This window comes from Magallana gigas, chromosome 3 (genome assembly GCF_963853765.1).
Source record: "Magallana gigas chromosome 3, xbMagGiga1.1, whole genome shotgun sequence".
Taxonomy (NCBI): Eukaryota; Metazoa; Mollusca; class Bivalvia; order Ostreida; family Ostreidae; genus Magallana; species Magallana gigas.
Window position 1 is genome coordinate 24053917 of NC_088855.1, and position 13794 is coordinate 24067710.

A 13794-nucleotide genomic window follows, 5' to 3' on the forward strand; every position below is an offset into this window, starting at 1 on the left:
ACATAAAGTTGGTGGTTCGAGACTGGTTGTGGTCACTCGTTGTTGAAAGCCATGTTCTTAGACAACATACTTCAAGTCCACTCACCGATACAAATGGGCAACCACAGACGTCTAGAAACTTACATGGGTATATAAACTTAATGTATATTTTTACAGAGATGTGAATTTTTTTGGTTATCAAAGGATCCTTAACACTACCATCTTTTACCCAATTTTAACATATGTTAATATAGAACCATTTTAACAAGACCTTGGACTTTCGGTTGGACGTAGCTATCTATTTCTTGCGTCAAAACAAGTTGAAAATGACGCGGTTTCAAGCGAAATATGCACCGATTGCGTAGTCTCAGCTCAAAAGCCAGACAAATCTTGTTGATTTCAAAGAGCAATGGCTGAGTGGCTGACAATGAAATAGACAGGCCTACGTCACATTGCTGTTTGACACATCTACCCAAAGTCCAAGCTCTTGGTAAAATGGTTCTAAGATACACTCTATCATATTGTTTAAAAAGACAAAGAGAGAATCGCCTTTATTTACTTTGTAACACTTCCGAAAATATTATTCAAACAATGTTTATAATCGCGACCGTCACAAGGATGCTATTATTCTTTTCTCACTTCCGACGCACACAGTAGGTCTTTGAATATGCAGTTATATTTCTGTACACTATAGTATACAGATACAATGTTTACCAGCATAACCAATAACTTGTTTAATAGCAATCATTTACGATATCTTCAAGTGTTATGGCGCTAGAACTTGGCTGTCAGTCGTCATAGAGGTGTTTTGTTTCGCGTGCAGAACATGTTGAATGAATAAAACACACGTATTCTAGGTGTAGTTTATTTTTAATATACAGCACACACAATAAATAATTTGGCACACTGGTTGCATTTTCATCACCGGAGAGCAGGTAGATCACCCTAAAATGAAAAATAACTCGATGCTAATCTAACAGTACAATATCACAGACAAATGACTTGTTTTATATAAAAAAAATATGATCGAATGTAATTCATATAAAAAAAAACGAAGCAAATAAATCTGTAATTTAAGTAAGATATTTTCCTACCTAGAGTTTTGTATAAGATAGTCCCAAGGGCGGCTGAAATGAAAACAAAAATAATCATGAAAATGTGCTGAGCAAAGAATTATGAGCTATTTTTCTCGCTTATATAGCTTGTTACTGTATTCGTCTTCTGACAGTAGTATCTGGTGAAACTATTCAATTAAGCATTTTATACTTTAAAATGGGGTTACAAAATTAGAAAATTTTGAGCTTAGATTAATGACAATAGCCCCTTTCATAAAGAATGATATAATCAGTTTTGTTTTCGCAATATATTAAGGTACTATACCTGCTCCTACTAGTTTCCCTGTGTCAGTCTTGAGAAATCCCATGGCATGGTCCATTAAAGAAGGTCCTTGAAATAAATATGGGGATATTGGAGAACCCAGAGGACCATATCCATATTGTGGGATACTATTACCATATCCAAAACCAGCTGATGGCAATCCATATCCAAATCCAGCATTGTATCCAAATCCAGAATCAGCCCATCCAGGATTACCGGAAAAGCCAGCACTAGGTGGAACAACAACGGCGACATCTTGACCTTGGTATGGTGTCTGTTTCCCGTACCCTGAGTAAGTTTTACCATAGGATGCTGGGTACGAACTTCCGCTGTAGCCCGAATTATAGACCCCTTTCTGAGAACCAGTTTTTCCGTATCCCGTAAAGCCACTTTGATACTGGGATTGGGGATATTGCTGGGCATTGCCTTGGTAAAACTGTTGTTGGTAGAGCTGATTGTAATGGTTTTCTAGTAAGTGGGTATCATAGTCTGTGTTTGTCTTCCCACTCCACTGGGTGCCCTGATATTGGGTAGAACCGTAACCATTCTGAGATTGTGTGTTGCCCCCGTAATTAGCACAGAGACTGAACTTTGGTAGCAAGCAGGCGATGACAGAGACAAGAAAGATGGTATTGCTACGCATTCTGATGTCGGGTTCAGGCAAATGATGTTGATCGACTCCATGATGGTTCCCTTTATATACCAGACCTTACTGCAAAAAACTCACGTTTTACTATTACTCATTTCCGATTACAAAACCCCTGTCCATCGTCACGCTCACAGGCCTACATCGATTTCATTCACAAAATCATCTTGTGCATGCCCTCTGGTGTTGCAGCGTCATAGGGACCTATCCAATCAAATCGAGGAATGAGCGAGTTATGGAATAAGTTGTAATTCGGAAAAGGCGAGACACCCCTACCTTAAGTTGATTAAGTAATGATTAAATAACTCGTTGTACATGGTCTTCCGAAACTCCCCAATATAGCATATAGCAATTAGCTTTTGATGATTCATTCCATCAAATTAAGCATCAGATTTTCTATTATCCTTTCTTTATTCCACTTTATTTTGAAATCGAAGCATGCTGGTTTCTTCTAGATCTAAACATGTATATTTTATCAAAATCTAGAATAATAAAAGTACAGTTTTTATTTGTAGAAGTCGTTAAGATGTATGGTCAGATTTAAATATTCTTTTTATGTTATCAAATGAAATCATTTCTTGCACATTTTCAGCATTAGGAAAGTTACACAAGATGCGATAATTATATACTTCTCGATATTGAATTGATAAACGCAATGGTACTCCAATAATAGAGGTTTACTGAACGAACAAATACAAAGGATTGAATAAAAGGGGTTAATCGTGGATAAGGTTGCTACATCATTAACATTCTCTGCTTTTTTCCCCTTGCTATTAACTTAAGATGGTCTCTCATAACAGGCTTAGTCCATATGCATTTAACCAATATGTTCTTAAAAAGGGTGAAAGTTAAAAATTAAGTGTGTTTGGTTGAATAAAAAATAATTTTCAAAAAAGGGAAAGAAAAGTATACTTTATTGCAACGCATGCATAAAGTGCAGTCTGGTAATCATGAGTAATACGTGAACGTTCACTACGAGTCATACACAAGGGTACACCGTAACACCACAGGGGGCGTTCTCACCGGAAGTATGAGGCAATATATCCGGCTATTCAAAAACCCTGGGTACCATGCTAGTATATATACCTTGAATATGTGAAACCTGGTCAAACCGTTGTTCTTGTCCTTTTATGTATGTTTTCTTATGCTCTATGTTTTGCCTGTTGTTTTTTGTTCTGTTTTTTTTTTCTTCACAAAAAAACAAATCACAAAAATGAATCTAAATTTCTTTTTCTAAGCTCATAAAATACTCGAACTTCCGAATGACTTGAAAAGTGAAAATACTTGAATTTTCTTTTTCAGATATTGTTTCAGGAGCTTTAATCTGACAATCATGAACCAGTGCCATATCTCGGGGGTCGTCGTAGCCGTCTGCCTCTGTGTGTTATTGCAGACTGCCTCTGCCTCCCTCTACTACACGGGATACAGCCCGGCTCTGTACGGATGGAACCAACCATCCACTGATTTCTTTGGGAACTTCTCGGGAGGAAGCCTTGTGATGCCTATCTTTCGTAAGTCCTTTGTCTCTTTTGCTCAAATTAATACTACGATTGTCTGCTTTTTATTTCTAGCATCCTTGATGCCTTTTCTTTGCAATTGTCACGGTGTACGGTCTGTTACCTTCCCAAATTTTGCTTACTAGAATTAACCGTTTTTTCAATAATTTTACAGTGGTGTTGATTCTACTGTATGTGGCCAAAAATGTCTTGGAGAGCAGACGGCTTGGATAATCTTACTTGTGGTGAGAAAACTAGAAACCTACATAATACACGTTTATTCCCAGTCTTAGTATATGAATATTGAATTATTCTTTTATATTTAATGTGGTCATCTTTTAATCCTTGCGCATCTTTTTCAGGAACTTTAATACGTCATCCCACCTGTTTGGAGGAGAAACTCTGTTCATCGAAATTGCTGTGGATGACATTGAATCTCTGGACATATTCATTAAATAAGTTTCAAAATTCATATGATATTCTTTCATAGTTTGTAATTTTGATGATCGGGTTTTACGTGAAATACCAGTAGAAAGTGAACCGGATTTAGTTCATAAAGAGGTTCGTTCCTGTGCTTTCGAACAAACATTTTGGAAATCCTCAAGTCAAAATTTATTTCATATACTAATTCTACTCATATATTTATAGTATACAATGCCAACTACATCTTATTCAACAACAAAGTTAAGGCGAAAATACAAATTTAGAGAGTAAGGAACTATTACGGCTTTAGGGTTTCAAGAAAAAAAATAAACATTTTTGTTATCTCAGTTTAATCGCCAATATTTTTAAGTGTAATCAAAGTGTAACTTTAGCTTGCGAGTATTTACTTATTTATGGAAGTCCGATAATACTAATAAAAGCAGTTTTAACAAAAGGCTTGGGTTTTACGTAGGATATTACTGTCTAGTTTGCTCAAAACAAGCTCTGACATTTTGACATCTTTTCATATAATTCTCTAATAAATTCGCTAATTCGCTCATAAATTTTCAAAGACTATCAAAACTAGAAAGTTGCTAATTGTATGAAATGGGTCGTGTTTCAACAAAATATACATTTCTTGGTGAATTTTGAAGCTTGTCATATCATATCTATTAGCCACGAGTAGACCCCGCCTTCATTAGATCGGAGTTTGTCACCTATTGCCGCAAGTCCAATCTCTTGTTAAAACAGTTCTAAGGAAGCTGAAGACTGTTCCATGTATCTATAAACTCTTTGCTATACTTCTCAGATCCGCCATTTAATGTTTCTAAATTGCATATAGTTGACGACGAATTATAACTGGTGCTTGGTGCTAGTTGCTTTTCAAATCCTCAACAAGATTCCGGGCATGACAGGTGTACCCACAATTTGTCTTCCAAGAACTTGTAATTAAGAATTTGAAAGATACAGTAATGTTTCCATTTATATTAATGAAAGCAGTATTAACTGCAAATTATACAATTATGCATGTTAATATATTTTTTTGCAAAATTGTTTTTAAGCGCTTAAAATTTTTTTTATTATTATAATGATAAGTGGCCAAAACTATCAGACACGTCCATTTTGTGTCACGCTGCTTTTATGAAATTATTGGGCTATAGGCTCCAGAATTGATTCGTATAGTTATTACAGACAAAGAGAGTGGAAAATGTAAATATCAAAACATAATGTACATGTCATCCTACGGTAAAGTAGCCCTTTACTACCGTTATGACAGAAATATAGATATATAAGTTAAACAAGAAGTACTCATTCTCAGACATTGATAAATGTCCATTTATTAGAGTATTTGTATAAAAACATAAACAATTGTAGAATGTTAGGTTTTGGTTTTCGCTTCTTGTGCTGTTTCAATTTGTTCAGGTTAGACCATTACTCTGAAAATAGAAAGTTGACTGAATTAGGTAAAAAAAAAAAAATAATGCTGCATGAGACGTGGAATCTGATTTGATTTTTCCTTCGGGTGAAGCAATATTCAACTTACCGACTCTTTTTCCTGATCAGTTGTTGATAGTCTTGGCCAAAAGAGTTCCAACTGCCACTAAAAATAAGAAATCACGAACCATAATTAGATAAAAAAAAATAGTTACAGCATGTGCACATAAATATACATAGAGCGGGTTTATGAAAATTGATACGTACATGCACCGATCGCCTTTCCGGTGTCGCTTTTCGCGAATTTTCCAACTTTGTCCATTAATGAAGGTTTGTCGTATTGCAAGAAGATGGGCGAGACGACATTCGGCCTATAAAACGGGGCATGGTGAACCCCAAACTGGATTCCGGGTGCGTCAAAACCGGACCCCCCAAATCCAAATCCCCCGATGCGACTGTTGAAAGAGGCGTGATACCGGTTTTGGGGTGGAAGGATCATGACTGGGCGCTGAGGGTGCTGAGGCACGGACGGGTGTTGTAGACGTTGGTCAGTGAAACCGCCCCTACCCTGATAGTCGTCTGGGTAGTCCGGCTGATACGGAGGCACCCCCTGTTGTTGCTGCAGAGCTAACTGGTTGTAGTGGTTCTCCAACAGGTGCGTGGAGTAATCCATGTCAGGTTTATAACTAGGCTCCCATGGATGAACTTGCCCAAAAGAGTTGGTGTTGTGTCTCTGTCCCCACGCACATGATAACAGTGTAAGCGCAACCGCAGCTTTCGTTAATCCGTTCATTGCAAATTTTCTCAAATATTAAGTCTGCCTAAGAAGGTTGCATGTGCGGTATCTTATAACAGTTTACTCCATCCACGTGACGTTATGAGCATGATTTTGTTATGTAATCCTCAGGTGCTACCTGCCTTACTAATGTAAAATTCACGCGGCCTAAGGGTTGAATTATTGCTTCTCAATGACTTTAAACTACATGATTAACCGTCTAAACTGTGAAACAATTTCAAAACTTGGGTTAATTCTTATAAAAACTAAATGAAAGATGAACATGATTTATTGTATGTAGTAGGTAGCCTCAAGGACACATTTAAACACATTATTGGTGCGACTTCCATCGATCATTTGCATATTCTTTCAAAGTTAATCATGCCCATTCTATAGCAAATGAAGTAAAATTCAATATTTCAATCAATTTTATTCAATATCATTGACATCAGTATAAAAACTGTTTTCATTGACGCATCGTCAAACATTTTAGTGATATTCATGGACCAAATATAAGTAGCATTATATACAGAAGAATTTTTCACATCATATAGTATAAACACAAAGCAGGACAGATCGTTGTCATGTCAAAATTGAATTTAAAAAAAATTGCTGAACAATCACATATTGTGATATGTTTCCTTGAACTTTGAATCTTTTTTGAATATATTAGACAAGTCTGGCGTCGATCGTTCATGCTGTACTTGGACTATCGAGATCGGGAACTAGTTTTTCCTGCGGCGTGATTTCCGCTCCGTAATCAGACTGCGAGGCGTCGTGAATGAGGCCTTGACGACAGTGATACCAAATGTTGATTGGATGACCGCAGGAGATGACTAATAACACCAACAGTATCAAATGCACCTGTAAATGCCAATACGTGTAGGTGTCATTGATCTGCTTTATTAATCATGGAAAATGTTAGTGACATTGTGTGATTTATGACGATGAATTATTGAGCACAAAAGACCTCCATGTATTAAGAAAAAGGGGGAAAAAAGTTCAATGTCCCAACATAAGTAGCGAAATTTACGTAAAATCAATATTACGCAAAAACACCCCCAATATCAGTGATTTTCAAAAAATGATTTTGATTCTCAAACGTTTTAAAGATTTAATTTATGAATGTCTTGTGTGTTTAATGGCATTGGTCAATGATGGCATTGATAACAATTCCTTGCACCGAGATTTTAACAATGACTGTACGTTGTAACTAGAACCATTTTAACAAGAGCTTGGACTTTCAGCAGGACGTATCTATCTATTTCTTGCGTCAAAACAAGTTAAAATGACGCTGGTTTCAAGTGAATTATACACCGATTGCGTAGTCATAGCTCAAAAGCCAGACAAATCTTGTTGATTTCAAAGAGCAATGGCTGGGTGGCCTACAATGAAATAGACAGGCCTACGTCACAATGCTGTTTGACACCATCTACCCAAAGTCCAAGCTCTTGTTAAAATGGTTCTAATGCCGATTAAATACACTATCTAACGTTATATCGTGGTTGATCTTTGCTGTGTCTATTATATTTACTTACATAAAAAGGGTTGCTGTTCATGTGATGATGAATTAAGTATTGGAATGCAAACCCAACTAAACCACTTAGACTGGCAACAAGATAATGGCACCCGATGTATTTCCCAAAATGCTCTATTGGAAAATGGCTGAAATAGAATAAAAGGCATTTGAAACTTGCAAAAGTAAAGTAAAATTTAATAATGAATCATACGTCATTTTTTCTAGTATTATCCCATATTCACCGTGAAGAAAAAAATCTTTACGGCATAGCGGAGGAAGACATAATACTTTTATTGAGCTTGAGAGGTAATCATATATTAGATCAATAATTTGGGTTAATGATTTTTAATACATTCGATCAGTGAATACCATCTACATGTATTCAAAATATATCACTATATCCAAGTACACTTTAAACAATAGCGCTGAAAAAATGCTCTTAATCAGCAGATACAACATTACAACAAATGTTTAGAATACGGATGTAAATGTAATACGTGGAAGAAAACAAAATTAACGTAAAATTATTATATTTAAAAAAAAAAAACAAATTTCTCCAAGCATTGTAAATATGGAGTTCTCATATGTTTATGCTATTTGCCTCCTCAGTCCTTTTCACAAAAATAAAGGTCATTCTCCAATTGAACAAAATTTCACTAATTAATACTGCTTATATCATTACAATAATTATATGACTTTCATTATTATTGTTCTTTGTTATCACACATTTTCGGATCACACTCGTGCAGACTCTATTTAAGCACAGATCTGTGCACTGTTTACTAGTGACGCAAGACTGGTGGCAGTATTTGCTTCGGACATGACGATCTATATACGCCAATTTTGTTTTTGTTTTTAATAAAGTCAGTGATTTTAACTTAGAGATCGGGTGAGTACAGTGAAAATTCAAATAATATAATAGTCGACTATCTTGGATATTGGGGTAACCTATATCTATTGTGGTTTATAATAGGAAGTAGAAAAAACTTTGAAAATAAATTGTAATTTTGTACACTTGGTTTGTCTTGTGGGAAATCAGGAGAAGCCTGCTAAGGGATAAGGTATATTGGAGACGCTTAATTTTACGTTTGTTCACACAACTTTATAAATTACTACGCAATAAACTTTAAAATTAGTTATTTATCACTGTAGACATTTCTTAGTTTTACACAAAACGGAGGAACTTCTTTTGATATACTGATCAACCCGAACAGTCAGGTGCATACGCAAGTGCTTCCACATCATTTTCAAAAAAAAATAAATAAAAAAAAAATAAATAAATAAAAATATTGAATTTAAATAATGCTGATTAATGAAAACTTTCTTTTAGTAATAAAAATTAAACCAAGTTATCTCAGAATTTGCTGAGAAATAGCACAGACGACTGAATTGCCTTTCTTTTTCAGTAAGTAAAAAAAATAATGAATTGCTCTTCTGATATATTCTAATATTATTTGCATGCAATTCTATAGCGTGAGCGAGAAGTTGACAATGATTAAGAATAGATTGTCGAGATAGAAATAACGGAATCTTAAAGTTAAATATATAATTATCTTTTGCATTATAAGAGTATTTTGTAGACAAAAATGTTATAGACCAATAGGAGAGAAAGCACAAGACTAGTTAAACATAAATCAAATCAATCTTATTATAAATCAGGTACTACTGTTTCTTCTTTATCGTTAATTTTATGATGATGTTGAAGTAAGCATTTTACACATTAAAAACTGGGGTTATTTTAATGACTCTTCCTTTTCTGGATACTAAAAATGAAGTGTTTGAAATGCTGAAAACTCGCCAGCTTCCGAGGGCTTCGCCCCCTGGGTCCCCACCAGGGTTTCGCTCTGTACCCATTGGAGTAGGGGACGGGGGCTCAAGGCAGCCCCCAAACTCCCTGCCTTAATTTGCTTACACTATAAGGAAGCCTTAGCTACGCCCCTGAACAGGACAGTGTTACTCTCTATTCTATAATGACCAAAGGAGCCATTGTGTGCCTCATGGGTACATACTTAATACTAAGTAGTTCTTGAAAATAACTTTTACAGACTTGGTTTTTGCTACAAATTTAACTACTTTAGCTTGAAAATCGCATTGGATTTCGGAGAAAATAAACATACAATTATTGACCTGGGTCATAAAATTTGTTGATTTCGATCGAAGAAAGTTGTGTTTTATTGGATCTGAGAATTAACACAGTCTGAAAAAAACACACACATTTTCAAGATATCTGTGAACATAATCAGTCTGTTGTCATATTTTAGGTTTTTTCTTTGAAAGCATGTTTTGGTGGAGAAACCAGTCAAAGCCACTGTGGAGCAGGTGTCCACGAACAAACAGTTAATAAAAGGCTCAGGGAATGGTCCGCCCGCCAACATCGTATTTTCAATGGACTGGACGTAATAGGTATTGTAGTCGTTTCATTTCAGAACTTGAAAAGTGTAAATTGATGATATTTCCATGAATGCCTTTATATGTATATATTTGTGCAAGTCTTCCTCAGATATGACATCCACACTTTTCGGAGTTTAGTTTTTAGGGCTTTGTAATAGAAAAAACCATTTATGGTCGCTTGTTACCCAGTGTTCGAAATTTTACAATATTTATGAATAAGGATTTAGAATTTTAACAGTCACAGATTTTATTGAAACATAATGTAAGAAGCATATGCATGCAACATTTGACGCTCTAGCATTTTCGGTAATAATTCACTCTCTTTCGTCATTTGACCTTAGATGTTTCATTTCCAGACTAATATGATGCTAATTTGACTCTTATCAAAATCTTAGTTCTAGAGATGAGTTATTAGCAGAGTTATTCGATTATAAATGACAAGAACAGGGTACGTACACGTGACTTAAAAAGCTGACCACGGCCACCAACACTGCCACCCGTTCTACGATCTGGAGCACAAAGCCAGCTATCTGGAACGGCAGCGACGGAATCAGTGGCAGCAGGGAATTGAGCAAGGCCAGGATACAAGACAGCACCATCAGCATCAGACTTCTGTACATGTGTTGGATTCGAGGGGGGTCTGCAATTGAGTCAAACATGTTTATTTCACCACGCAGAGCGGGAATATCTCATCTCTGTTACCATCATAATGATATCTTTATGCTCAGGAATTTCAACTAAATTAAGTCTCGAACCGGGCCAAAAAAATTCGGGAGTTTATCAAAAGCAGTTTTTTTCTTCTATTTTTAAGAATAGCCACTATACACTTTTGAACATGATATTTTAAAAAATAAAAGTGTTGGACTTACTATAGCTTTTCCTCCAATCCAAAACATATCCAAGGCCCGGGGCCACGGCTAACCCAAGCAGTTTGAGACCGGAATATAGACGCAAATACTCTGTATTTACTGCAATAAAAACCTCTGGGATTACTTCAGTTCGTAGGATTACACAATATTGAAATTAAATACATTACTTGATGAACAGATTCGGAATAGACCGAACATAATGATGTCTGTATTTAACTGTCTAAAAGATATCTTTAAAATTACCTATACTTTGTATCAGGTTCGAATGTTTTTAGGTATCGTACTACAAGTGTTAGTATATAAATAGTGCCTGTTTGTACAGGCACTATTTATTTTATTATACTGAATGTCTTATTTTTAAAGAGAATTTTACTGCTTTTATATAGAAATGAAGTGAATTCTACGGCGAACCGTACGCACATAATTTACGCGCATGTAACAATTAGTTGTGTTACCCGTTGCGAAGTGTGTTCCAACGCTGAGGGTAATATAACGGATTACCAACTGCGTCTAAACCAATCAGATTTCAGTATTTAACATGAAAATATAATAATATTTAATATAAACATTTCATTATACTTTTGATCACTACAGAATGTGTATTATCGCTATAAATAATGCAAGGACGCAAAAAAGAGCTCTAATCAGTACGTATGTCAAAAGTTCGATACTAGTGTTTCCGCTTTCGTTAGTTTCTCACATGATCTTGAGATTTGACACCTTTCATAAGTATCATGTGACACTACGTCTAAGTACAGACTATACTATTAAAAATGCATATAGCATGATATCATGGCTCTAAACAAGATATAGCTTATTATGGAGTCTGTATTTTTTTTCAAAATGAAACCTTGCATTAGAAATCTGTAGTTTTCATAATCCATATACTAGGAATCATCAGAATTTGATTGTTACAACCAGGGTTGTATTGTCCCGATACTGGTGTCCTGTCCTTCCGATGTCTAATTGATATACTAGCAATCTTATTGTAACAATATAAACTACATAATTATATATAAAGAATTGTAAAATGCATTTGTAAGCATAATAGATTGCATATATGACTGCGGTCTACAAGTCTGTTCTTAATTTTAATACCACTGTATTTTAGTTTGAACTGAACAAAACGACTGCATTGCTTTTTGTGACGTTGTTTCGTGAATGCAAATTAGTTTTGGTAATACATGTGATATAGCAAAAAGGGTAGACTACATCATTCATTCTCTTACAATGGGCTTCACTAGTAATTCAATAATGGGTGCTTATTCCTAGAGATATCAAAACCAAGTATACATAAAAATCTAGAAATATTAGAATAATGTTAGATCACTGAATCCACTAATCAGATTATGAGCTGGAATACTGAATAAGCCCGCAGGAACTAAACATAGCACACTGCAGAACAAAGAACATCAATCGAATTAGATCTGCTTTTAGTAGAAATAAAATAAAAGACCCAATCAAAAAATACGCCGAGGAAAAACTAAAACGTACTATCTGTCCGACATCAAAATGTCAAGGCTGGATTTGCGCATGCTCTTTTGTCCTTTGATGTGTTTACTTGCAGATTTCAGTGAAGCAAAAATAGATACGAGATTTTAATTACACAACCACATTAACGATATCTTGAAAGAAAAAAGAAAAATAACAAAATGCTTGTATTTACTGTATTCTTTATCGACTCCCAATCTTGTGAACACCAGGCGGAAATTCTCGTCGTAAAAGCATTCCCCCAGATACAGAATTCCAAACCAGACGAGGGACCACGCAAACAAAGAAGAGCACGCTACGTTTTTAAAGGCAGCAAAGTCCTCTCTATTTCTGGAATCTGAAAAATAATATCTTGACGATTACTCCACATGCTTTAATATTAAGGGGGCTAGTTTGTCTACAAGATTAACCATTAGATCTACCTTAAATTTTCAAAAATTATTTATTAATCTATAAACTAAAATTATCTAGTAAAGAATAAATCCATATATTTGAATTTTAAAAATTTGAATGTTTTCCTATATCGTTCTATAGAAAGCTCTTTTATTTAAGGAGATTCATATGGTCTTAAAATAGCCACGGCCATCCAGCCCTCTTAAAGAATGAGATTTTGTTCACAATCTTTAACATTAAGATCATGGAATTCCAAGAATGACTGAATCCTTACCCCTTGAATTTTTACTTCTTCCATGTCCGTTTAATACATGATTATTCCCATACGTCGCCGGAAGTGGCCAGGGTATCCGACTCTTGGGTAAAAAAGCTATCGTGGACACCAATATTGGAACAATAGCAATAGTCAAAAACATAAAAGAAGTTTGGGTTCCTACGCCGAGGTCATTTGTAGCCTGCAGAGAATAAAGTATGTCAAACAGATAAAATTTTAAAATTAAAATGCCCTCACAGAATTTCTGTTTATATGACTCTTAAACCAATTCCATTTATTTTGTTTTGCTTCAAAAAGACTAGTAAAATAAAAGTCCTCGTTTAACTTTGCATAATTATTTGTACGACAAATGTTACCGCCAAAAGGTTAATGGTGACAACTTAACGTCAATATCAATACAGACGACCCCCGTTACGTGTTTATCAATAAACTGCATTATTTTTAGCAACCATTAAACGTCAAGAGAGAAAGAGAGGGTGTATGGGTCTTAATCAAAAGTAATGGTTGTTTTCTATGTCCTATAGAAGTACATAATTTACATCAAAACATGCTTTAGCATTCAAAACGGTCAAGATTCTCTTAATGATTTCAGATATTGGGTTTATTTAATGTCCCTTTCCGCTGTTTTTAGTGTAAGAAAATATTTTCGGTTCTATTTTGTCTATTTAGTACATGTTAGTATGACGTTCAACAATTTTTCAAGAATTCGAAAATTAAAAATTTCAAA

The 13794-nt window shown here is 35.1% G+C and overlaps 2 protein-coding genes and 1 long non-coding RNA gene across 5 annotated transcripts in view; 1 reads left to right on the top strand and 2 right to left on the bottom strand.

The window, feature by feature from the left end:
* Positions 1-807: 807 nt before the first annotated feature.
* On the bottom strand, positions 808-2031 carry LOC105318670 (shematrin-like protein 1). The gene is made up of 3 exons (XM_011415898.4): positions 1360-2031; positions 1074-1106; positions 808-924 (listed from the first exon to the last, which is right to left on the bottom strand). Exons 1-3 carry the CDS (start codon positions 1997-1999, stop codon positions 920-922), a joined length of 678 nt encoding a protein of 225 aa, XP_011414200.3. The 5' UTR covers positions 2000-2031; the 3' UTR covers positions 808-919.
* Positions 2032-3071: 1040 nt separating this feature from the next.
* On the top strand, positions 3072-3970 carry LOC109617425 (uncharacterized). The gene is made up of 4 exons (XR_010711958.1): positions 3072-3134; positions 3305-3513; positions 3674-3743; positions 3861-3970. It is a non-coding gene; the product is annotated as an uncharacterized lncRNA (long non-coding RNA).
* Positions 3971-5226: 1256 nt separating this feature from the next.
* The window catches only part of LOC105318672 (equilibrative nucleobase transporter 1), a 52650-nt gene continuing 44082 nt past the window's right edge, over positions 5227-13794 (bottom strand). For all 3 annotated transcript variants that reach the window (XM_034482643.2, XM_066079033.1, XM_034482644.2), the window contains 8 exons: positions 13068-13248; positions 12576-12737; positions 10910-11008; positions 10497-10680; positions 7669-7795; positions 5623-6994; positions 5465-5521; positions 5227-5357 (listed from right to left, as the gene is read on the bottom strand). In XM_034482643.2, the coding sequence (XP_034338534.2) occupies positions 6824-6994; positions 7669-7795; positions 10497-10680; positions 10910-11008; positions 12576-12737; positions 13068-13248 (924 nt within the window). In that variant the 3' untranslated portion in view covers positions 5227-5357; positions 5465-5521; positions 5623-6823. The remainder of the gene's footprint in view (positions 5358-5464; positions 5522-5622; positions 6995-7668; positions 7796-10496; positions 10681-10909; positions 11009-12575; positions 12738-13067; positions 13249-13794) is intronic.